Below are 25,553 nucleotides of genomic sequence, written 5' to 3'. Positions count from 1 at the left end.
AGCACTGAAGCCGACTAAGCTTATCTGAGAGTATGGACAGCCTTTCTGAACCAGAGCTCAGAGCTGAGTCTTGAAAGTCTGCTGGCTCACTGATTTATGCACTCAGGCCCTGGGCTGGGCCCCATATGCTGGGGTGGGGGTGGGGCCCACGCTGACTTTGCTGTCTGAGTGAGAATAGAACAGAGCTGCCATCCAGGCTGGGCTTGAGCTGGCCTAGGAGTGAAGCACACTCTTTTCCCGCTCTGCCAGCTGATCCCAGGTGTGGGCCGAGGGAGGAGTGGCACTTGGGGTGGGATGTCACAGGCGTCCAGGTTTTGGCCATACAGCCTGTGGTACTTGATCCTGTAGGTCTGCAGATGGCCTCAGGGCCCACCCAACTTTGCGCGACAGCAGGTCTGACAGAGCCTGGGCCATGGTGGTACTTCTGCAAGGATCGTGACTTCCTAAAGTCCTAGGCTCAGTACCCAGGCTCCAGCCAGTGCACCTGCCTCCACAATCCTCCTGTTGATCTCTTAAATGGGACTCTGGTCATGCCACTGTCCTCCTGCAGCGGCCCCTCACTCCCCATCACACACAGTCAGATTCCTTAAAATGACTTCAAAAGCCTTCACAACCTGACCTTCACACTCCTTCCATCCTGAACTGTGTATTTTTCATTTCCTAAACCTGCCCGGTCCTCCGCCCTCTCGGCACATGCTGCTCCCGCTGACTCGGGCCCCACCTGTGTCAGCAGCACTGTTCTATTCTCACTCAGAGAGATCCAGCTTCTGCTGCTGCCAGAATGTGCAAACTGCCACGACAGAAGCCAGTGCCGAGTCCCTGAGGAGGGACCATCCCCTGAGGAGACCACGTGGGCTACGTCAGAGCTTTGCTAGCCTGGAAGGTGATGGGAGGAAATACCTATTCCTGTCATAGGTTTTCTTTTCCTGCCCACAGGGCCTCGGCCAGCTCCAGTAGCCTAAGGGCATACAGAGTGTTTGCTTGTCACCTGGCAGGCGGTTCCACAGGACAACACTGCTTCCAACCAAGGGACCCATTTGGCAGCTAAGGAGGTGCAAGACCAGGCGCGTGTTCCAGGGCTCATGATCCTGAACTGCTGGTCTAGTGGAACAAGTGGGAGGCCCGGTGCAGGTGCAGCTGAGGCACCATCTCAGAGGTGACACTCTGTGAGGAGGAGGCGGCATCTGCCAGAGTGCAGCATATGCCTTAAATCACCCTAAACACAGCCATTACACTTAGAAGGTGCTGTGTCCCAGTGAAATGACTGTGACTCCCAAGGACCCAGTGAAATGACTGGGTCCCCATTTCACCCCAGTGAAATGACTGTGACTTGGGGAACTTGGGATTCCTGCTCCCACAATTCTTGATTCTGTGGACTTAGAGACCCTGCTTCCCAAAGAGGGGCGCAGGGGACACAGTATTCCACTGAATCATTAGCTATGGTTGTTGTCTGGGCAAGAAGAGCCAGCACCTTGCAGGGCTGACTGACCAGGACTCTCCAGAGGAAGCAAGGCTGCTGTCACACAGAGAGGCCAGGAGGAGCCCGTCTGCACCCTGGCCATCCACTCAGGCATCTCTGAACACTGACCTTACCCAGTGTTGATAGTAAACAGACAAGTTCAGCAATCCTGAAGTGAGAGGGGCCCCGTGACCTAAGGCTCAGACCCCCCAGGGATGAGCATCTGGACCACACCAGCAGATAAGCTACCAAGGTCAGCAGAGACACTCACCAAGGGTGAGGGGAATCTGGAATGTCTCAGAGAGGAGGCAGATAGTGCAGTTGCAGCTCTGAGGCCAGTGACAGTGGCAGGGAATGTAGTTGGTTCCACTGACCTTCCTCTTATTTTTTTTCTTTTTTTTTTTTTTTTTTTCCTAGAGATAGAGTCTTGCTGTGTCACCCAGGCTGGAATACAGTGGTGTGATGAGAGCTCACTGCAGCCTTGACCTCCTGGGCTGAAGCAATCCTCCCACCTCCACCTCCTGAGTAGCTGGGACCTACAGGCATGAGCCACCACCATGCCTGGCTAAGTTTTTAGTTGAGACAGGGTCTTTCTATGTTACCCAGGCCGATCTCAAACTCCTGGCCTCCAGCAGTCCTCCCGCCTTGGCCTCCCAAAATGCTGGGATTACAGGTGTGAGCCACTGTGCCCAGGTGCGAGCCACCACGCTCATCTCCCTCTTATAAGCATGTCTCAGTGGAATTCTGGAAGAGCTTCTCTCCACACACACTATGTGAAACACAGACCTGGCACTGTGGTGGGTTATGGTGGGCACTGTAATGTCCCACTAGATTCCCTTTCGTGGGTGAAGGACTTATTCCCTCAGCTGCTGAGAGTGGTTAGGGAAAACAGGCCTCAGCTGTCAGCCCTCTGCAGGGACTGCCTCATCCCCTTGCTGGGGGAACCCACAGTCAATGAATGATCCACGGGAGGGTGTTAAAGCCCAGTCCTCTCATCCCAAGTCAGGACAACTCCAGAGTTGAGTTAGCCGAGGCCTTTACTGGTTCCGTGCAGCTCCTTATCTCCCTCCATCCAATCCTGCTTCCTTCCCTGGGCCTCCATGAGTGTTGATCCTAAGAGCTTGCCCTAAGAAACATTTGCTCTCTAATCGCTGCATCTGCCGCCTACTCAGCTGAGCCCATTCGGTAATCCCATAAGTAACTGGTGTTAGGGGCTGTCAGGGGCCATGTGAGACAGCTGCTCTTGAGGATCACGAGGTGAGAAAGCAGCAAAGGACAGAGCTCAGGTCAGGCATGTCTGGCCTCGGTCTGTGTAGCCGAAGGGGCAGGTGAGTCTCCTTGATGCTCACGGGTTCGTTGGGATGTTTTCCGCAGATCTCTACGTGGAACCCATGATCCACTTTGCACTCATGGATTGACCTTAACCACATGGTAACTGTTATGTATCTCCAGCCCTATTCCTTCTTGTAAAAATGAATTTTATGACCTTCCTACTGTTTGTGGTCAGGTCTTCTGTTTTTTTTTTTAAATTTTATTTTATTTTTTATTTTTATATTTTTTGAGAGGGAGTTTCTCTTTTGTTGCCCAGGCTGGAGTGCAATGGCACGATTTCGGCTCACTGCAACCTCCGCCTCTCGGGTTGAAGCAATTCTCCTGCCTCAGGTCCCAAGTGGCTGGGATTACAGGCATGTGCTACCACACCCGGCTAATTTTTGTATTTTTTTAGTAGAGATGGGGTTTCACCATGTTGGCCAGGCTGGTCTCGAACTCCTGACCTCAGGTGATCCACCCGACTCAGCCTCCCAAAGTGCTGAGATTACAGGCATGAGCCACCCTGCGTGGCTATTTTTTTATTTTTAACACAGGGTCTTGCTCTGTCATGTGGGCTGGAGTGCAGTGGCACAATCACGGCTCACTACAGCCTTGACTTCCTGGGCTCCAGCGATCCTCCCTCCTCAGCCTCCTGAGTAGCTGGGACTACAGGTGGCTAATTTTTGTATTTTTGGTAGAGACGGAGTTTCTTTTTTTTTTTTTTTTTTTTTTTTTTTTTTGAGACAGAGTCTTGCTCTGTCGCCCAGGCTGGAGTGCAGTGGCGCGATCTCGGCTCACTGCAAGCTCCGCCTCCCGGGTTCACGCCATTCTCCTGCCTCAGCCTCTCCGAGTAGCTGGGACTACAGGCGCCCGCCACCACGCCCGGCTAATTTTTTGTATTTTTAGTAGAGACGGGGTTTCACCATGGTCTCGATCTCCTGACCTCGTGATCCGCCCGCCTCGGCCTCCCAAAGTGCTGGGATTACAAGCGTGAGCCACCGTGCCCGGCCAGAGACGGAGTTTCACCATGTTGCCCAGGCTGGTCTCAAACTCCTGGCCTCAAGTGATCTGCCTGCCTTGGCCTCCCAAAGTTCTGGGATTACAGGCGTGAGCCACAGCACCCAGCCTAGTTTAGAGTCATGTGTAATCACCCTGAGATTTCCTGGGCACGCGAAGCAGAACCATATTGACCCTGCTACTTAGTAATGCCCAGCCCCACTGGGGAAGAGACCATGTGGCCCCCCCTCCTGTAGCCTCTGTCCTGTCTGGTGGGCAGTCAGGGCCAGTTGGGAAAAAGGCAGACCTGACTGCAGAGCAGGAATTACAGACCACACCTTGTCTTTCTGTTGTTGGCAGTGTCAAAAGAATTTATTTCAAATCTGCTTAAGACTGTGGTAAAACTCAGGTTTTCCAAAAAGGTAATACAGAAAGTTCAACCAACCCCCAAAGACCAGAAAACACAGTGTTTGCAATTCAAAAAATACAAACGCTTGTGGATACCAATACAAAAATTAGAAAAAAGTTGCTTTCCTTACCACCCCCCTACCCCCTGTGTTTTCAGTGGAACATCCACAGCAACAGGACCAAGAGCTGCCACCAAATACCAACAATGAGTGACCGAAAGTGGGTGCGATGGGGGAAGGGGAGGGAGGAGGAGAAATGGGGATAAAGAAAGGCAAGAAAATGGAAGTTCTGTTAATGGTCAAAACAAGGACACAAAGCTTTTTGTTTCTTGTTAAATCCCTTTGCCAACGTTAAACAAACACCTCTCATGCTTAATACAACAGCTTAGTGCCGAGGCAGCAATCCTACATCATGCATTGAACGTTTTCTGCTTTGCCCGCTCCCCACTTCCTCTGGGTGCCGAGAAAGCCTGGGGCTCTGGATGTCTGGTTTCCAGGGCCAGGAGGAGTTGGAGAGGCTTCCCGGGCTGGGTCTCACCCAGTAAGCACCTGACACGTTCCTGCTACTGCAGTTGCAAGCAGTCACCTTCCCGAACCTGAAGCCTGGTTTTGGCCTCTCCTCAGAGCCTTACCCGAGGGCCTGGCCTGGTCTGCAGTGCCCGCATCACCAGCCCACAAATCCCTAGGCCTTCCCCAGGACTGATCTCCTTGAGAGAAATGCGATGGCTCCAGAAGAGACTTCCCTGGAGGTCTCAACTCCCAGCTCCTGATTGATGTCAACGTCAATCACTGAAAAAGCCAGGGCCTCCCCCAACCTGCATAGCTCGTGCTGGTGAAGCCCCAGCAGTCCCAGTGGTTATCAGTCATCTGAAAGTGAATGATGACCCACTAGCCCAACCAGCCTTCAAAATTTCGGCTCAGTTGCATCTCTTCGCGCTATCCACACTGGATTTCAAACCCACTCACACTGCAGAGACCCCTCGAAACAAAGGAGACAAGCTATGAATCGAGAGACCCCTTAGATACCAGAACTTAGGTAACAAAGAAGGCAGAGGCCTGGGTTAGTGTCCTTCCTTGGTTTAAAGGGGCTTCTGCACACAGAGGCCTTGAGGCCTCCCAGTGAGACTGCTGACAGGCAGCCTGTTCACAGCACTCACACAGAGCGCCGTTCAAACAGGCCTCGCCAGGAATGGAAACATATGGGGTGTTACTTTCTATGGTCATAGGAAACCTGTCTTAAAGGTCTATTTTACCCGCTGGAGGCCAGGCAGCTCCTTGCCCTGGTCACAAGGAGGCTTGGATGGAAGACACTGGTCAGAGAACACTGGAACCCCCGCTCCAAGGTTTGATTCACTGAATGGGAATCATTAGCTTAGATGCCAGAGATGAAAGACTGCACTTTCTTTCTTTAAAAATGTTATTATATAATCCTCACAATACACCAGAGGAGGTAGGTTAGTATGACTAGTCCCATTTCAGGTGGGGATACTGAGGCACAGAAAGGATAAGAGATTGGCCCCCACTCATACCATGAATCACTATTAAAGCCAGGTTAAAAGAGGGAAGTAACTGATGGCTGAACTTGGTGTCTGATCAATACATCCTGCCTGAAACCTGCCCTCATATTTTTACAGCCTAGATACGGTTAAAGATACAGGGTCCTTTGATCTTCCGGGAGGAACTGCCAAAGAATGCAGTCAACAAATGCAGCTACTGGCTCACTTGCAAAAGAAAAGTCCTGAAATTTTCCAGCATCACCATCTTGAATATTTGCCAGTAACATCTGTTAGATTTTTTAAAAAACCAACTGAGGGCCACAAACCCGTTAAGAAGTTCCTGTTGCTTCCAGTAAAATGTGGCCAAGGAAAACAAAGGTAACGAGTTTTGCTTTGTAGGAAGTGGGGAGTGGGCAGGGGGCATCTTCACTGAATAAAAATTCGAGACCCAACAGGTTGGCATCTGTTGGAGGTGGCTCACCCCATTTTCCCCTACCTGCCCCCTGAAGACGCATGGAAAATCCTGGGCTTGGGTATCAAGATAAAGGCCGGCAGCTTTGTCACATATAGGCTTTCTATGGAACAATGCAGCCGGAGCGCCACAGTCCCTCTGCAGATCCACGCATGACAAACCACTGGCATAACCTGGTGGTTCTCAACTTGTGGAGGCCCCCAGGAGATATCTAGTAATGTCTACAGATACTTTTGGTTGTCACATCTAACCTGGGGGTTGCTACTGGCAGATGATGGGTAGATACCAGGCATGTTGCTAAACATCCTACAGAGTACAGGACCTACCACAAAATGTCAGTAGAGGTTGAGAAACCCTGGCGCCACCCCACAGGCTGTGCAGCAGTGTTCTTTAGCATTCACATGTTGACTCCCCCTAAGGATTGACCCTCCCTCACTACCTCACAGCCAGCAGGTGGCCATGGGACCAGCAGCAGCCTCCTTGACACTGAACCAGCTGCCCACCGGTGCTGAAACGTGCCTGCCCAGGGGACCAAGCCTTTCGCTTGCAATGAGAATTAAGGCTTAAATGCAAATATCCCTGGAAGAAATACACAAAGATCCTGCATTCTGATCCTTTCCTGAGAGTGCTGTGGTGGGGCGGAGGGCAGGGGCACCAAGAGGGAGAGAAAGGGCGCAAAGAGGAGGGTGGGCCTGCCCCCAGCTCTCTTGGTGAGCTCCACAGTGCCTGCCCAGGCTCAGTCCGGAAAGCACCGCCCTCCTCAAACTTGGTGGGCCATAGGGCACCTCGGGTGCTGTTGCAACTACAAAATACACATCAGGCTGAAGATGCAGCCTGGAACTATATACAGTTTTATAGTTTTTAGGTCAGTTACCTTGTGGGTCAGTATTACTGGTGTCCTCTTTAATTGGAATCATTATTTTCCCAAGGAGAACAGAGAGGGGAAAAGCAGGCTTTGGGGAAATACCTTCCCCTGCTTTGAATTAGGAGCTGGGATGCTATGTATGCAGTGAGGTGCTAGTGGATATTTTCGGAAGAGATTAATTTTAAAAGGAAAAGGCATACACTTTGACCAAACTTGCTCACTAGCAAAGAACAACTGCAGAACCACATTACAGAGGCACTATTTACAATGCAATGGAACTCGACATTTTTAAACTACTTTGAATTCCTTTTTCACTGAAACTGCTGGATAGATTTACACCAAGTTACTCCTCAGCCAGCCCAACAAAAGCCTCATCTTGATATCATTTATATATATGTACAAATGTGCCACCATGATGTAACGTGTTATGGAATTTGATGGTGGATGAGAATTCCATGACCTGTCTGTCATCTCTACTCTGAAACCCGGGACCTTCCTGGCCGTGAGGAATTGATAAGTTCCTTCTTCACTTTTCTGATCCCTCAAAAACACAAGCGTGTGGCACGGACCTGCCCTTCTCTTTGAAGTCAGAACACTGAAGGTGTTTTGTGCTGAAGACAGGAGAGGTGTCTGTGAAGGAGAGCTAGATACTGTCCCTGGCATCGGCCGTATTGCTTCTGGGCTCCTGGAGGAGTCAGAAAAGGGAGATTCCCAGCCCCCAAGCTCAGGGTGGCAGTGGGGAGGAGGGAGTCCTGGCTGCACCTCTCTGGACTTCAGGGAATTTTTTTCTGAAAGAGGCCACTGAATTTGTGGGCATTTCCCTCCTGCACTTTCCACTTCTCTCCTGACCTGGATGCTGCTCCCTCAAAGGGGTTAGGTTCAGGGTAGCCCCAGGCAGCTCGTGCTCCAATGATGGGCGATTCTTCCACTGAGCTGGGGCTACCTGGTGACCTGGGCTGTGGTGATGGTGGAGGCTCCACAGCCTTCCCCGGGGATCCCCTGTGAGAAGCTGCTGTCACCAGGCAGCCCTGCGTAGCCCGATCTCATTCCGGGGGCAGGGTTCAGGCCTGTTTGTTTTCAGAAGAGAGCTAGACACTTCCCAAAGCTGACAGCTTCCTTGGCCCCAGGAAAGTGGTGGCTCCTCTTCATCCTCAATCTTTAAGGATCTTCTCCATGCTCCAAGCCAAGGCCACCCAGAGCTATGGCTAAGGATGAAGCTGCAGGGATATGGGAGACAGAGGCAGCGGTGCGGGCAAGGACACAGGGTCCCAGGTCTTGTGTGTTACCACCAAGGGCTCTGGACGGGGCTCTGGGATGGGAGGAGGAGAGCCAGAAACCGCTTGGTGAGATGACAAGGAAGAGGCAAGACCTAGACTTCCACGAAGCAGATAGCTCCCAGGCTTTGCAGCAGAGACTGCAACACAGCACCGAGCAGCTCCTGGAGACGGGGCAGCTGGCCTTGCCAGCCACATCTGCAGAGACCGCAGACCAAGCAGCCTTGCAGACCAAGAGCATGAGCTTTGAGGTAGGATTGTCGGGCCTGCTGAGTGGAGGCGGGGGGGGGGGGGTACCTGCATGGCTCTGGCAGGCACTTACTCAGAAAGCAGGCGTGGTGTCTGAACAGGAAGGCAGAACCAAGGACGCACAGTTGGTGCCGGTGAATGAGGCGAGTTTTATAAAAATCCAGTCCAGCAAATTGACAAGTCACTTCTCAGCCTCAGAAATAAAATGCTTGACAAAATATATTCTTTTTAAAAGGAGAGAGAAATGCTACTACCAGGTGGAGCTGGAGGTGGCAGGTGACTGGGAAGATGAGAGGAGGGAGGAGAGGAAGGGTTCCCTGGGAACAAGAGCCTGGCAGGCTCAGAACCCCTGCCGTGAGCTGTCTCTGAGAGGTGTGGATGAATCAATGTGGATCTCAAGGGAGAAGCCTGGTGTTTCCAGAGTCCCACCCTGGCAAGTCAGACTCGGCACACCCAGTCTTACAGTAGGAAGCTGGGAGACGAGGTACCTGATACTGCCCTTCTATTTCTGCCTTCCCCAGAGATCCCGCCAACCACATCAGGGCAGAGCTGTGCCGGCCTGCCACAGGGGCCACTTGTGTTCATGATGCTTTCATAATGACAATAGGGTGGACTGACTAGGACAGGCTTTCCCAGGGTCTCCCATCTTAAATGCTTATGAGTCTGAGAGTGGTTCAGCTCAGAAGAGCAATCTGGATGCATTTTCAATTAACTTCTTGGGCTGCCAGTTTCAGAAAGGAGCCACCAACAGGCAAATACTTACGACATAGTTAAAATTCTTGTGTTTTCACGTGGATTTAAGAACTAAGAACTGCGTGAATTAATTTTAGTAGACTGCCATTCTAAAATTGGTGGAGCCGAGTGTGTGTGTGTGTGTGTGTGTGTGAGAGAGAGAGAGAGAGAAGGAGGGAGGGAAAGAGAGGGAAAGAGGGAAGAAAGAGGCAGGGATGGAGGAAAATAAGAGAGAGAAGGAGGAAAGGAAGAAAGAGAGAGCAAAGGAGGGAGGGAAGGAGAGAGAGAAGAGAGAGAGAGAGAAGGAGGGAGGGAGAAGAAATGAAGGAAGGAGGAAAAGAGAGAGAGAGAGAACACAATTGGCTGATTAATAAAGGAAGCCATTTTGAAAGGCTCTCAACACTTCAGTGAGAGAGGCAAAAGTCAAGCATGAATGATTAATGTCCCTTTCTATCAATCCTGCATTGGGTCTGCAAGTGGCAGGTGCTACTAAAGACTCTAGGACCAAGAAGCTAGAAGATAACTTTCTCAGCATGATGAGAATCTGCAATCTTCGGGACTCTGAGGAGGCGGGGTCCCCACGGAGGGCCAACACCCGGGGCATGGGATTACAGCGCAGCTCCTGACTGCCGCTCTCAGGAGGCCAGTCTCAAAGTCTACCTTCCTCTCCCTCCAAAAAAAGACAAGCTTTGAAAACAGATGGCAGGAAACATAGACATGAAGCCCGCATGCTGACTCCCTTGAGAAAGGTCCTTCTTGGGGAGTGTTCGTAATGTCTAGGTGGAATGAGGGTGACACACGTACCTGCCTTTGCCACTGACAGTGGCAGCTGTGAGCACGGCCCGTGGACCCATTCCCTGCGTCCCCAAGAAAATGTGTTTCTGTGACACTCCATGCTGCCAGGTTGCACCCATGACTTGCGTATCCTGCTTTTGTGGGTTATTTGAGCTTAGTGAGAATGGTGGGCGTTTTGCCTGTGAATGTCACTGTCACAGGTGCAGTGCCCAGCTGGAGTGGGGCTAATTGCCTGACAGCTTTGGCCGCCCCAGGTTAGTCGGCACTTCCAATCCTGTGTGCAGGGTGACCTGAAAAGAAGACAGGGGAAGTGAGGGTGGGAGAGGCTGCTGCAAGGACCCTGAGTGCTGTGACAGCACCGCAGACACCGGCAGGATCCCCTGCTGGCTCCAGGGCCATCCATGCAACAGCTCAGGGCTGCTGTAGACTGTTGACAATTACGTCCCCCAATATCCCTAATTAAAGGCTATGTTGGTTTGCACCTCTTTCCTCATAATAAGAATCACCCAACTGACTGGCTCCTCATTTTGCCAGAGCTGCCAGAGCTGGGCAAAGTAGACGCTGTCACAGGAGCACGGCTCTCATGCACTGGCTCCCGTGGTTACATATTTGTGTCTACTTTCTAGCCATGACCTTCTTTCCTTTCCTATTAAACCCATTCTATTAACTGTGAGGAATTATAGCCAACCTTTTATTTTTTGGATTAAAAAAAGCTTATTTGTTCATTGGTAGAGATGGTGCCTTGCTAGTTCCCCAGATGGTCTCAAACTTCTGGGCTCAAGCGATTCCCCTGCCATGGCCTCCCAAAGTACTGGAGTTACAGGCATGAGCCACCATGCCGGGCCAAGCCTATCTTTTTTTTTTTTTTTTTTTTGAGACGGAGTCTCGCTCTGTCACCCAGGCTGGAGTGCAGTGGTGCGATCTCGGCTCACTGGAAGCTCCGCCTCCCGGGTTCACACCATTCTCCTGCCTCAGCCTCCCGAGTAGCTGGGACTACAGGCACCCGCCACCATGCCTGGCTATTTTTTTTTTTTTTTTTTGTATTTTTAGTAGAGACGGGGTTTCACCGTGTTAGCCAGGATGGTCTCGATCTCCTGACCTCGTGATCCGCCCCCCTTGGTCTCCCAAAGTGCTGGGATTACAGGCGTAAGCCACCGTGCCCGGCCATAAGCCCATCTTTTAGGTTGCCACAAATCCCTTTTGCAAATGAGTAGAGGATCGAATCAATCAATCAGGGATTGATGTAGACTCCTCAATATTCGGGGCCACAAAACAGGACCTTGCCTCCCTGCACTCCAACTCTCCATCCCAAGGGGAGGAGGACTCTACTAAGACGAAGGATGGCACCTCCGTGTTTCTCCCTTCCTCACACCCTCCTGGGCTCTCATTCTTGTCTCTCTGTTTCAGGCCTCCTGAGCTACCAGCACTCCCCAGGGACTGAGCTCAGTCCTGAGGTCTGTGTCTCCAGAAGCTGCCACCTTAGGGCCCCTGGGTGTCTCAAGTGAACAAGTCAGAATGGAGTGCTTCCAGGAAATGTCCAAGGCAGGCCAGCTGATAAGCTCTATCTGGGAAGGCTCTGTGGTCAGCTTCTTTATGGCCCACTCTGCCCAAAGGCAATGCAGAGACCTGTGGCAAACAGTGGGGAGCATCCAGACCAGGTCCGGCCCCGGGGAGGTGTGTACCTGCACATTGCGGTTGAGGCTGAGGGCTGGCATGAAGACCCCATCCACGTGGCTGAAGGCTGTGGGGCCCTGCTGCTGCCCGTTGATGAAGAAGGTGAGGGTATGCTTATTCAGATCCAGCAGCACGCCCACGGTGGCCCCCTTGCACACGCCGCCTTCCGTCCTGGGAAGAGAGTCCCCAGGAAGACCATCACCACACCCAGCCTGGGATGTAGGTGATAACTCAGGAGAATTATTTACTTATTTAGAGACACTGTCTCACTCTGTCACCTAGGCTGGAGTGCAGTGACGCCATCTCGGTGCACAACAGCCTCGCCCTCCCAGGCTCAAGGGATCCTCCCACCCTAGCCTCCCGAGTAGCTGGGACTACAGGCGCATGACATGAGACCCAGCTAATTTTTGTTTGTGTTTTTTGTAGAGATAGGAGTCTCACTATGTTACCCAGGCTGGTCTTGAACTCCTAGGCTCAAGCGATCTTCCCATTTTGGACTCCCAAAGTGCTGGGGTTACAGGCATGAGCCACCATACCCAGCCAAGAAAATTATATATAGGATGCTGGGAACAACCTCACTTAAACATAGCCCCCAAGGTGGTGGTGGGGTGCTCTCCTGGGCACATGAGCTTTCTCTCACAGTGGGCACACTTTGTTAACAGGCCATGATGAAGACTCCCCTAGAGGAACACCCCAGGCTGTTCAATCCCCTCTTTCTGACAGCATCTGGGATCTGCACACTAGAAAATTCGGGTTTTGATGAGAAGGTCCCATTTGAAACTGTGGAGCATGGAGAATGGGTAAGAAAGGGACCTTTTCCTGCCAAAGAAAATAACTGACTTGGTGCCCTTTTCTGTTTTAGGCAAGTGAGGATGCTGAGGTCGATGAAGATGTGGACATCCAGGCCTTCAGGAAATTTTGAAAGGCCCCCACCCTACATTGGCTCATCTTCCCAGAAACATCCTAGGGTCCCTCAAAAAGCAGCGTATGGCAGGCAGAGGGGTGCTGAAGTTGCAATCCTCTGTTGGAGTCACCATCCCACAGGTGACCAATAGCGGAACGCTGAGAATGTCCATTGTGCTCTTGATCAGTGTTGGCAATGTCGTACTTCGTAGGTGGTAAGAATTCACATCCACTTGGTGGAAGTGAATCTATAATAAAAGTAAGGAACATGCTCCCAAGGGGGGCTTGGCTGACCACGTCTTCTCCCATGGGCCAAATCCTGCAGACTCTCCTTCCCTTCCCTGAGGTGGTTTACTGTTTTTGAGTGGCTGTTTCTCCCTGTGGCCCAGGCAGTGGTGCAATCATGGCTCACTGTTGCCTGGAACCCTTGCGCTCAATGGATCCTCCCACCTCAGCCTTCAGAATAGCTGGGACTACGGGCACACACCATGCCCGGCTAATTTTCAAAATATTTTATAGAGATGAGGGCCTCACTATGTTGCCCAGGCTGGTCTTGGACTCCTGGGCTCAAGGGATCCTCCTGCCTCAGCCTCCTGAGTAGCTGAGATGACAGGTTTGAGCCATCGCACCCACTCAGGGCTGAGGTCTTAGCCTTAACCTTAGCAGCGCCACTCTGCTAAGAAAACCATGTTTGTCCTTCCAGATTGAGAATGAGTTGATCTACTGGACGCTGCTGGTAGGGCAGAGGGAAGGTGAGCAGTGAGAAGGATTCACGACAGGAAGTCCCGAGGAGGACTTGGTGGGCGGCCCAGACTGGTGTTTCCGGAGAGGGCAGGGTTTCCCCGAGGGTGCCCGGGGCGGGATCCGGCAGGTAGGAGAAGGGAACTAAAAGTGCACTGTTGGTGCTATTTGGACACTGACCATCGGGTGGCGATAGTGACCCACGGGAAGTGCAGGAATGAGTCCGACCTAAGCAAAGCCTCAGGCCCAGTCAGCACTGGGGTCCAACTTCCCGGCTGCCTCGGCTTCCTCCCAGACAGCGCTTACCCTACCTGATCCACATCCGAGGGTGGGAGGACATGCAGACAGGGGCAGATTCTCTCTACCTTCTCATGACCCCACTTCCCTTCTGCTTTTCTTACTGAGGTGGCACCAAGGGGCCGTCAAAGACAGCAAAGGCCCAAGAAGTGCTCCGCAGCCCTTGGGAGGGGTGTGGTGGCCAATGGCCGGGAGAGCTGGGGAGTCTGCACCACACAAACCAAGGCTAGGGTCCTGGGCTCAACCCTGACAGTATCAACTGGCCACGTGACCTGAGCCATTGTCTGACCTTCCTAAGCCCAGGCTTTTTAATTTTTTTTTTGCAGAGAGGAGGGTCTCACTATGTTGCCCAGGCTGGTCTTAAACTCCTGGGCTCAAGTGATCCTCCTGCCTCAGCCTCCCAAGTAGCTGGAACTACAGGTACACAGCACCATGCCTGGCTAATTTTTAAAATTACTATTATTTATAGAGACAGGGTCTCACTAAGTTGCCCAGGCTGGTCTCAAACTCCTGGGCTCAAGGAATCCTTCTGCCTTGGCCTCCTTAAGTGCTGGGATTGCAGGTTCGAGCCACCATTCCAGCCTAAGCCCCAGTTTTATAATCTGTAAAATGGCAACAATAATAGTACTTTTGCAAGGATTAAATGAGCTCAGATACATTGAGTGCTTCCTACAGCATTGAGCACAAGTAAGGGCTTGATAAATGCTTCTTGTTATTACTCCTGCCAGCAAACAGGGTATCTGGGTGCCAGTTTGGCTTAAGCAAGCAGAGACGGAGCTGATGGGCCTGGACTTGGCCACTCTTGTGGGTGGGAGGGAGAATGGCCAGCCTGCAGGGTCCGGGCAGAGGGACAGAGCTGCCTGCCTCTTCCCCGGGACTCAGGAGAGAAGGGGCCCTGCCTACAAGCAAACAGGCAAGCAGACGGGGTCCTGAGGGCCCTCAGGCAAGTCCCTAGCCCAGATTAGACGTGGCTTCCCTGAGAAAGAAGAAGCTGGTCCTTCCTTTGCGGGAAGGTGCCCCAGGGGCTGTTATAGGAGCTGCAGGTGGGCCCAGAGCACTGAGAGCCTCCAGGTCAATTTTGCTTGGGGCTGGGGCCCAGCGAAGCCAAGGTCAGCTCTTGAAGTTCCTCACCCCTTCCTGCTGGGGAGACGGCCCTTAGCAGACCAGGAGCAAGTCTCCATAGCAAGGAGGTGGCTTCAGGTGGCTGCAACTTGCAACTCTCCATTTCTGGCCTTGGGGATTCTTCACCCCTATGTCCATCCCCACATGCTGGCCAGGTGTGAGCACAAAATCCCTGGGAGAGGAGAAAGAGTCCAGAGCTATGGTGCAGGTGTGTTGGGGGGGGCACTGCCTTCTCTGTGTCTGAGGAGAGAGACCAAGGCACCCTGGAGAAGCCCCGACCTCAGGGGCAGCCCTGGTGGACCCATCCCCGTCTGCCCTCCTAACAGAGGCCCCAGTAGTTTCACAGGCCGGGACCTGAGTCTCCTGTGTCCATGCTGGTGACCCTATTCCCGGGGCCAGTCTCAGGGCAAAGCCACAGCTGTGGGCACCCTTGGCAGACTCATTGGTAGTGAGCACCCCGGCCATGCCCTCTGCTACTGCCCTGTCAAGGGCCCAGCCCTGCCGAGGCTCAAGCCCACATGAGACCAGGGCTGTGGCTAGGATCACTGCAGGCAAGTTAGTGGCAATGACCCGGTCACAGCTGTGAGGACACCAGCCCCAGTGGTGCCCATTAACACCCTACAGTGACTCAAGCTTGGGTTGACAGTTGAAAAGGAAAGTGAAGCCGGACCAGAAAGAAAACTACGAGCTCCATATCCCAGCAGAGGACCACTGTGTGGCCCGCTGGGTAACTTGGGAGACCCATCTGTGCGGGTGCTGTGAGAGTCACCATAACATACCCTTATCTGGGCTGCAGGCCAGTTCTACGTGGGCAGAGTCAAAGCCTGCTAGAAAATGGAGACCAAAGTGGCTGAAAATACCTCCTCCCAATTCCTGCTGGCTTTAGGGACAGCAGAAGGGACACTGGTCTTCAGGACCCTCGTTCCCAAACAACCCATGTCCACAGGAGGCAGGAGGGGGCCCAATCGCACCTGTTGGTGTGGGAGTTGCAGTGCATGAACCAGCTGCGGTTGTTGTCCACATACATGGCCCAGGCCTTGTCATCCTTGCCCAGCATCATGTCCTTGACCACGCTGGCCCTGGCCACCCCGAAGGCGGGGTCTGGGTGGTTGTCGTACCGGTCCACGTGCAGCTCCCAGTAGTGCACGCCCTTGGAGAATGCAGCTGTGCCCAGCACCACCCGGTCATCATAGCTGCTGCAGGTGGCCGTCTGGTTGTCGTTAGATAAAATGATGTCCCGATGCCCAGAGTTGGGGTCAAACGTGAACCAGGCCACTAAAAAGGAGGGAGGTGAGAGGAGCAGGGTCAGGGGATGGAGTTTGCTGGTAGTTCGTAACCGGCTCAGAGACACAAACACACTCGCTTCTGTTAGAAAGTCGGCACCCAGAAGTGAAGGGTCTTTCCTGTATGATCACCACACACGTGCACACACACAAATGTACACACATGCACACACTCACACACACTCCCTGCTCTGTGTTCACCCAAGTTGCCAGCCCTACGAGCCCGGCCTTGCCAAGGATTTTCAGGCCTCAAAGCCTCAAATCTAGATGCATTTCCTGGTCTTGGTTTCTAAAGCCCTTCCAAACGCTCACAGTTAGAAGTACAGGAGGAAATAGTCTGGGTGCAGTGGTCCACGCCTGTAATCCCAGCACTTTGGGAAGCTGAGGTGGGTGGATCACCTCAGGTCAGGGGTTTGAGACCAGCGTGGCCAGCATGGTGAAACTCCATCTCTACTAAAAATACAAAAATTCGCGGCCGGGCGTGGTGGCTCACACCTGTAATCCCAGCACTTTGGGAGGCTGAGGCGGGAGGATCACGAGGACAGGAGATTGAGACCATCCTGGCTAACACAGTGAAACCCCGTCTCTACTAAAAATACAAAAAAATTAGCCGGGCGTGGTGGCGGGCACCTGTAGTCCCAGCTACTCGGGAGGCTGAGGCAGGAGAATGGTGTGAACCCGGGAGGCAGAGCTTGCAGTGAGCCAAGATCACGCCACTGCGCTCCAGCCTGGGCGACACAGCGAGACTCCGTCTAAAAAAAAAAAAAAATTCACTGGACATGGCGGCGGGCACCTGTAGTCCCAGCTACTCAGGAGGCTGAGGCAGGACAATCACTTGAACAGGGTGGCAGAGGTTGCAGTGAGCCAAGATTGCGCCATTGCACTCCAGCCTGGGAAGCAGAGTGGGACTTCGTCTCAAAAAAAAAAAAAAAAAAGTACAGGAGGAAATAGATATTGATGAGCCCCCTCGTGGGTAGGAGATTTGAGACACAGAGAGGTGAAGCGATGTGGCCAAAATCACACAGCTCAATTCTCCATTTTGCAGCCCATCAGGTGGTGCCCCCTTTTGCTCCCCAACCCCCCAGGTTGTCAGAAGTGAGGCCCTTACTCTAAAGTCATGACCACAATGCACAGGGCAAGGACCGCTCATCTCCAGGCAGGAGAGTCTAGAGGCAGAAGCTAGCGAGCTCTCCTCCAGGGGTGTACAAAGTGAATCTGCAGGTGGCACCATTTTCAGAAAAGTGTCCCTGGCTGGGCCTTTTGACACCAGCATCTGCTCCTGCTCCTACTCCTCCCTGCCTCTAGGAGACCATCCAGCTGTGGCAGTCAGAGGACGTGTGGACTGGACTAAACGATAACAATGAATGCGGGATTTGTCCTCTTCTTGGAGGCGGTGGGAGCTGGAAACTGCCTCTGTAGCCTGGGCTGGGCCACGCCTGGGGGAGCAGAACTCTCTTTGGAATGTGATTCCTATTTCTCTCATCGCTCCCTGCTAAGACCTCAGATGATCAAAATTCCACTGAATTAATATCAACATGCTGTTGTTGCCCAAGACCTAAAAGGCTGCAGGTAGGTGTATAAGCCACTGGATGTGAGCTCTGATGCTGGGGATTAAAGGGCGCTTTTCCGCTGTGAGAAAGGCTCAAATGTAGGGACTGGTGTGGGCCCACTGCATCTATCGTGGAGTTTTCTTGTCTGGGACTGTCCTACTCACTCCTCGGCCCTTGAGAAGTGGGAGAAGTTTAGCCTCCCTCAGCTACTTCACATTTAGTCCAGCACAATAGGGTAAATGAATGTTTCTTTCGTGGCTTGTAGGCCACGTGGGTCCAGCAAGGAGCTGTGTGTGCAGAGCCGGGTGAGGCGTATGCACCTCAACCGGCCCCTCCAGCCCTGCACTTCCTCCCTCCTCCATCTTCAGCAGCTCATCCTTTCCCCTGGTCCACGGGATGAAATGTGGGTTGGCCCTAGGAGTCAATCTTTGTCCTTTGGGAGCCCGCCTATGGTCCCAGAAGGGCACGCCCTTGGAGAACCCAGCTGTGCCCAGCACCACCCCCACCCCCACCCCGTCATCATAGCTGCTGCAAGTGGCTGTCTGGTTGTCACTGGATAAAATGATGAATCTGTTCTTCCCACTAAGAGATCCCGATGCTCACCATCGGATGTCTGCAGGACGACAGTTTTACTGTAAGGCCCAACACCAGAAGAGTTGAAAGCTTTGACTCGGGCATTGTAGGTGCTGTTGAAGTGAAGACCGTCGATGGTACACAAAGTCTCCTTACCGACGTACACTTCCTGAAAGAGAGCAATGCTGCTCACCAGGCTCCTCTAGCATTTGGAAAACTCCTCTTAGCAAATGGCTTCCGGAAACACATTGACGTTAAAAGTGCTGATGCCAGGTGTGGTGGCCTGTAGTCCCAGCTACTCAGGAGGCTGAGGTGGGAGCACCGCTTGAGTCCAGCTTGGGCAACACTGCAGGGCTCCATTGCTAAACAATTTTTGTTTTTATTTTTTTGAGGGACAGAGTCTTGCTCTGTTGCCAGGCTGGGGTGGAGTGGCGTGATCTTGGCTTACCGCAACCTCTGCCTCCCGAGTTCAAGTGATTCTCCTGCCTCAGCCTCCCAAGTAGCTGGAACTACAAGCGTGCACCACCATGCCCAGCTAATTTTATATATATATATATATATATATATATTTTTTTTTTTTGTAGAGATGGGGTTTCCCTCTATGTTGGCCAGACTGGTCTCGAACTCCTGACCTTAGGTGATCCTCCTGCCTTGGCCTCCCAAAGTGCTGGGATTACAGGCATGAGCTACCACGCCCAGCCAAAAAATTTTTTAAAAAAATACTTACCCAAATAGAAGTTATTAAAAAGGGAAATTACATTCAGTCATGGCTGGCTCACAGAACTTGACCAACTTGGGCATGAATGCCTTACTACTGGCTGCCCAGCCCCTCTGCCTGTGAGGCGGTGAGGCGCGATGGGGTCCTGGTGAGGCAGGCTTCCCAGGTCTGCAGCAGCCAGGATACTGACCAGGAACATCCTGACTCTGCCAAGGTCTACCACCTGGTCAACAAGACTATTGAGCCACAGGGCACATCCACTCCTTTGTCTCCTCCCACCCCTGAGGCTGGCATCTTCCACTCCTTAGCCCTCCTGGAGCTGCTGTTTTCCTGGTCTTTCCAAAGGGTGAGACATTTCTGCATCTGGCCCCAAAGATACTTTTCTTTTCTTTCTTTCTTTTCTTTTTCTTTTTTCTTTTTCTTTTTCTTGAGACAGAGTTGCACTCTGTCACCCAGGCTGGAGTGCAGTGGTGTGATCTTGACTTACTACAATCTCTGCCTTCCAAGTTCAAGTGATCCTTGTGCCTCAGCCCCCAGAGTAGCTGGGACAACAGGCATCCGCCACCATGCCCGGGTAATTTTTGTATTTTAAGTAGAGATGAGGTTTCACCATGTTGACCAGGCTGGTCTCAAACTCCTGACCTCAAGTGATCCACCCGCCTTGGCCTCCCAAAGTGCTGGGATTACAGGTGTGAGCCACCGTGCCTGGCCCCCAAAGATACTTTTCTAAAGATTGACCTTGTTCCCCATTCTCTTCAAAGTTACCTTTGTCCTATTCAACCCCCAAAATGCATAGCCTTTTGCCTCTCTCATGTCATTATTTTCTATTAATTAAATAATGTGGTCTAAGATCACAGCTAATCCATATAGGAGCCACAGCTCAAATCCAGGTCTGTCTACATGCAACATCCATACTTTTCCCACTATAAGACCCTCTTCCTTATAAACCCTAGCCCTTGGGTCTAGCTTTTGTTAGTGGCCATGTCTCAAAGAGGAGGGACCATTTTTGAGCTCTGTGGCTACTTCTTTTAATATTTCCAAACAGCCTTTTCTTTCTTCCCATTTCAAAAATACTGGCTGTCCTCTTGGTTTCTGGTGGACGAGCTCTTTCAGTTCTTGGCTCATTTGCACAACAGGAGTGACTGGGGTCTGCACTCAGTGACCTGGCTCGAGCTACCTCATCTTATCTCCCTAACTGGCCCATATTCACATGGGACTCAGTAATTCCCAAGGAAGTGCTGCAATTATTTCCCTAATTCTTACATTCCTGTATTTTTCAAACACAAAGTAAAATGACACATATGTACATCTCTTTGAGAGAAACTAACGGAATGTTGACCTTCAGCAAGGTTTGTTAAATGGGTGCAACTTCCCAGGAGAAGAGATGTGAGGGTTGTTATGATTGCACTGGTTTGTTAGAATGAGTGTTTATTTAATCTTCTCTGGGCTAGGAACCAGGAGATCTGAGAAGGCCCAGAGTTTGTGCTCCCTGGCATTCATGTCTGCCTGAATGTCACGAAATGAAATCTCGAGGTAGTGCTCTATTAGGGCTGGTTTAGGGTGGAGTCCTCCTCCAGGGTCTCTAGCAGATGGGGGAGTAGAAGACGCATTTCTGGCTCACTAAGAACCTTTAATGCCCCCATGATAGTCTATCAGCAGGGACATGACTGTAGAATGTTGTCCCAATTCAACAACCATTTATCCAGCATCCTCTATATGCCCAGCACCTTGCCAGGTATATGAGGGTCAGACAATGCTTCCTCGTCTCCAGAAATGATACCTCCCAAGAAAAGACAGAGCCGGGTGAAATAATTAGAGGATCAGACAAGACAAGGTGTGATAAAACCCGTTGAGGGAATGTGTTGCTGTGTGAGGGGCTAGGGGTAAACGGAAAAGGAGGTGGGTGCAGGAAACACCTTCTCTGAGTTCTCCTCCAGCCCCACGCCTGTGTCAGTCCTCCCAGACTTAGTCCTTGGGAGGGAAGCCCCATCTCCGTGAGCCCAGGCTAGCCAGCCCTCCTTATCCTTTTGGCCAGCGTCCCCTCAGGATGGCAACACAATGTCCGCATGGGCTGAACCAGAGTTTGGGGCAGTGGGAGCCACTCCTGCCTCTGCATTTGTACCCTCAACCCCCGCCAAATAAGCAGCAAGCCCTCACCCGGAACTGCCCCCCGGCGCCGTCGTCCAGCTCCAGGATGTAACCGTCCACGGGGCTGTGGGTGAAGGGTGGCATCCTCCAGGCCAGCGTGACGCTGTTGTTACGGGTGCAGCATTTCTCCAGCTGCAGTAGGGGGACGGGTGGCACTGCGAGGGGGACACGCACGAGTTAGCGCAAGAAGCCCTCCGAGGGCCCCAGCCCGGTCCCCCACCCCACCCTGTGCCAGGGGTCCTGGCCCCCGGAGGACAGCCAGGCTAAATTCCCTCCCTGGCCACCCTGTAGTCACTCCCAGACGCCAAGGAGTCAGTCTCCAGGTGGGCTGGGGATGAAGCCAAGCACAGGTGACCTGCACTTCTCAAACCTAGGGGTTGTCCTTCCTGGAATCTCAGGGGGCCGTGGCACATGGCCTCACCCCTCTGAGCCTATGGCCCTAAGGAAGGATGTCCTCTTTCCCATCTGCCCACTGAGAACCACTGGTTTTGACTCAGACTCATGAGGAACCCATAAACAGTTCCAACAGAGTCTGGGCTCCCTGTGCTCCTGTGCGTGGCACAAGCCCCTAGGGATCCTCTCTGCAGGGCCCACAGCTAAGTGGCAGCCAGCCTGCAGATCATGCCTGGAACTGGGAAGGTGAGGGGACATGCCTTTAAACCTTTGGCTGGAAGCATTTAAAAGGTCAGGGGACAAGATCCAGGCAACAGAAGCAAGTCTTGAGTATTGGACAGTCAACCTAAAGAACTAAGGATTTGAATCACTTGTATCAGAAGTGCTATTAAGGTGAGAGTGGGAGAAGTTTACAAATTTGCTAGCTCTATTCAGGCTCAAGAGATTTTAAAAGTCGATAGAGTCCACTTTGACCTTTTTTTTTTTTAAGGGAAAATTGAAACACTGGTTTTGTTAAAAGTACATATTTCAATTTGGTTCCAAGAATTCGGGCACGGGACCGGCTGAGCACAGCCTGACTCCCACCCTCAGTTAATGAGCCAGTAGGAGTCCTCGCTCCATCCCCTGGGCCCTGTTACTCTGCTCTCCCGCTTCCTCTCTGAACCCTGAGCAGTCAGTGACCCCATCCAGTCCAGTTACCCCTGACCAGTCCAGTGACCACATCCAGCTAGGCGCAGCATCTGGACTGGCCCTAAGTCCCCCCCTCCACACCCCCACTTTCCAAGGGGACCTCTCTCTTCCACTGCAGCTCCTCCACTCTGCCAGGCTCCTCCTGCTTCTCAGCACTGCGTGCCATTTACACCTGGGGCAAACGGCCTTTCCAGACCTTACTGGAGGTGCAAACTGTGTGGGAGTGAGCATGGCAATGTGAGAGAGACTTCCTTCTTTAGTTTAAAATGGCCACAAATTCTGCAGGTAAGGACTTCCTGAGTTCACAGATTCTGCAAGTGTGGCCCTCAGCCCACAAAAACCAAAGAGCTTTATTTCCCCTCCCTTGACATCTGTGGAGGGGCAGCATGCAGAGCAGGACTCTGGTACTGGCCAGCATTTGCTGATTTCATAATGGGGCAAGTTATGCAAACTTTACTTAACCCCCTAGGGTCTCTGAACCCACCTTGCTCATTCTGCTCTCACCTCTGACCTTCTTGCTCTTGGGACAGAGAAAACTGATTCTTGCCTCAGGGACTTTGGACTTGCTATCCCTCTGCTGCCTGCAAAACTCTTCGCCTAGATTATTCTCCCTCCTTCTTCTCCTCCTCCTCCTCCTCCTCTACCACCACCACCACCACTACCTCCTCCACCTCCTCCTCCTCCATCTCCTCTTCCACCATTACTTCCTCCTCCTCCTCCACTGTCTCAGCCACCACCTCCTCCTCTTCTACCTCCTCCTTCTCCACTACCTCCTCCTCCTCTGCTACCTCTTCCTCCTCCTCCTCCATCTCCTCTTCCACCATTACCTCCTCCTCCTCCTCCACTATCTCAGCCACCACCTCCTCCTTTTCTACCTCCTCCTTCTTCTCCTCCTCCACTATGTCCTCCTCCTCCACTACCTCTTCCTCCTCCTCCTCCATGACTACCTCCTCCACCTCCTCCTCCTGTGCCACCACTTCCTCCTCCTCACCTCAAATCTCACCCCATGGCGTCTACTGCTGCCCCTTCCTCTGATTCCTCTTCATAGCACCTGCCACCATCCAACATTCTATTATACATTTGTTTAGTGTCTATTGCCTTCTCGAGAGTGTAAGCCCAATCTTGTGAGTTGGTAGACTTGTTCAACTGCATCTTGAGCACGTGGAATAGTGCCTGGCACATGGTAGACACTCCCCAAGCACTTCTGAATGAACAAATGATGGTTGTTGAACAAATGATTGTTTTTTCACAAATGGGAAGCCTCAGATTCTGACTGGTGCTTCTCACCCCAGCCCCATGGCTGTCAGGGGCTGAGCTGGAACTTGAACCTAGGTCCATGACTCTGGTGTTCCTACTCTCCCACCCTGCCACACTCCGTGCATCACAGGTCTCCCTATGGCACCGAGCTGCCCCCTCAGACTGCATGCCTCTTTTGAAAGAAGCACTGACTGAACTGGGGCCAACCACGGCTCACCCCTACATTTCATCTGAATGAAGTCCAGCTGGTGGATGGCCTGCAGCAGCGGCTCGCTGTCCAAAGTCAGATCAAACTCCGCAGACACTTTCGGCTCCAGGGCGCCTTTGACCCACTGCTCCTGAGACACCTGGACGCGCTTGATCAGAGCATCTGAGATCTTAAAGGGGAGCAAAGCGTTTAAAATTTTGCTTTGCAAAGGAAAAATTGTGCAGCCAGGGGTGAGGAAGAGGTAGGGGCTTTGTCTCTATGGGACTCAGAGACAGAAAAGGGCTGTGCTCTCGAGCCATGGCAGAGATTAAATGACTCCTGCCCACCCAGCACAGCCTGTCTAAAAATGAGTTGAAATATTGTTTCAATCGTATTTCATAATCACATGAAATGAAAAGAAGCACTTGCTGCTTAAAGAGATTGTAGCAAACACTATTGAGAAATACAAGATGCTTTTTAAATATACAAATGCATCCTTCATTAGTTCTGTTTTCCTAGATCTAGTACTTTGCAAAGTGAAACATACTAGCAGTTTGCCCCATTGTCTAAAGAAAGCATATTCCACACCCCTAAAGTTTTGAAGCCCACATCTGCCCCTGCCCCCCTGCCCGTGTGTTTCCTCTGAGTTGTTCTGCAACTTCTGCTCCAAACTTGACTGCATCACACCCATGGTTCTGCTCCCCTTTGCTGGAAAGTCCTGCTTATCAGACATCTGGACGTGTCCCTGTTGAGCCAGGATCTTGTGTATCTTTCTTACGAAATAATCAAAGGGATTCATCATTTTCCCCACCGACAGAGGCTGAATCACTGCCACGTTCCTGAGAGATACTTATGACCCTGAGTCAGCCTGAATGCAGGAGAGATGGCCTCGAGAAGATTGCACTGTCTCTGTAGGCAGCTGGTCACCAGCCAGGCCTGCAGGACTCTGCACATTGAGATAATGGGCCATGTGGATTCTGCTACTTGCTTCTTCCGGTGCAATCTGTCCAGCTTGTTTGGCAAGACTGTCCTTTCCCATTTGTGAGGAAAATGTTGCAGTGAGGCATTTCAGCCCGAGAGATGACATCATCTCGCCACCTCATTTCATGCATGCTGCAAAATTAGGTCACATCTAGTGCATCTAGTGAGAGTCAGAGCCAAGGTGAGAGCCTAGGTCTTCTGGAATCATTGAGCGAAGGAGAATCGACTCAATTCAAGCCATGAAACGATCTTGCCTAGAACTTGGGCTGATTTGGGGAACAGTGGGGCAGTTGGAGGAAGCCCACCTGGTGTCTTCCAGGGGCAGGCTCACCTGTAAGAACCCGGAGGGGTCGTTCTCCTTGATCACCTCCAGGCAGTACTCCATCAGTCCGGTGGACTGACGCAGCTTCAATGTGCAGTGATTGATCTGGTCCCAAACCATCTGCAATGGAAAGACTCCTCTAAGTAACTGTCTCATGAGAGGAAGAGCAGGCAGGCCACTGCGAGAGTCAGAGAACTAGTGCCAATACAGCCTGGAAGAGGCGGCGCTGGCCTGGACCACCTTGCACCAGCTTCTCTCTCGGTTCTGCTGCTAAGCTCCATGTGTCCTCTTTGCTGGGAGATAAGTGGACTCACTTCCCAACAAGCAGGGCTACAACACCCAACACAGAAACCTTTCTAAACTCATGATAGTCATGCAGAGAAACAACATAACCTGGAACTCTCCATACAATCAGTGACCAGCTTCTTGGCTGGCTTCCGACCTCTCAGGGGCCCTGGGTAATGCGATGGTCTTCGCCCCCTCACTTATGAATCATGGGATCATCTCCAGCATGCATTTCTCCTTTTCTTGACAGTCATATTTTCTAGTCCAGTTATGAAATGTCTCTAGAATAGATGGAGCTCCTCAGACAGTGACAGCCCGTCATCAACTCAGAGAGTTCATGGGTGCCTGGCTGAGTTAGGGACTCAGCATGATG

General features: G+C 52.0%; 1 protein-coding gene across 7 annotated transcripts in view; it reads right to left on the bottom strand.

Moving 5' to 3' along the window:
* Positions 1–4,110: 4,110 nt before the first annotated feature.
* Positions 4,111–25,553, bottom strand: part of TRIM67 (tripartite motif containing 67) — a 63,620-nt gene continuing 42,177 nt past the window's right edge. For 2 of the 7 annotated variants that reach the window (XM_055234210.2, XM_055234212.2), the window contains 7 exons: positions 24,905–25,015; positions 23,623–23,782; positions 21,075–21,220; positions 18,230–18,368; positions 15,765–16,068; positions 11,739–11,901; positions 4,111–10,346 (listed from right to left, as the gene is read on the bottom strand). In XM_055234210.2, the coding sequence (XP_055090185.1) occupies positions 10,281–10,346; positions 11,739–11,901; positions 15,765–16,068; positions 18,230–18,368; positions 21,075–21,220; positions 23,623–23,782; positions 24,905–25,015 (1,089 nt within the window). In that variant the 3' untranslated portion in view covers positions 4,111–10,280. The remainder of the gene's footprint in view (positions 10,347–11,738; positions 11,902–15,764; positions 16,069–18,229; positions 18,369–21,074; positions 21,221–23,622; positions 23,783–24,904; positions 25,016–25,553) is intronic. The other 5 variants (XM_055234214.2, XM_055234217.2, XM_055234211.2 and 2 more) reach the window with 4 other exon arrangements.

Source organism: Symphalangus syndactylus, chromosome 19, assembly GCF_028878055.3.
Source record: "Symphalangus syndactylus isolate Jambi chromosome 19, NHGRI_mSymSyn1-v2.1_pri, whole genome shotgun sequence".
NCBI lineage: Eukaryota > Metazoa > Chordata > Mammalia > Primates > Hylobatidae > Symphalangus > Symphalangus syndactylus.
Note: the sequence above shows the minus strand (reverse complement) of the source record. Positions and strands in the feature narration are given on the sequence as shown.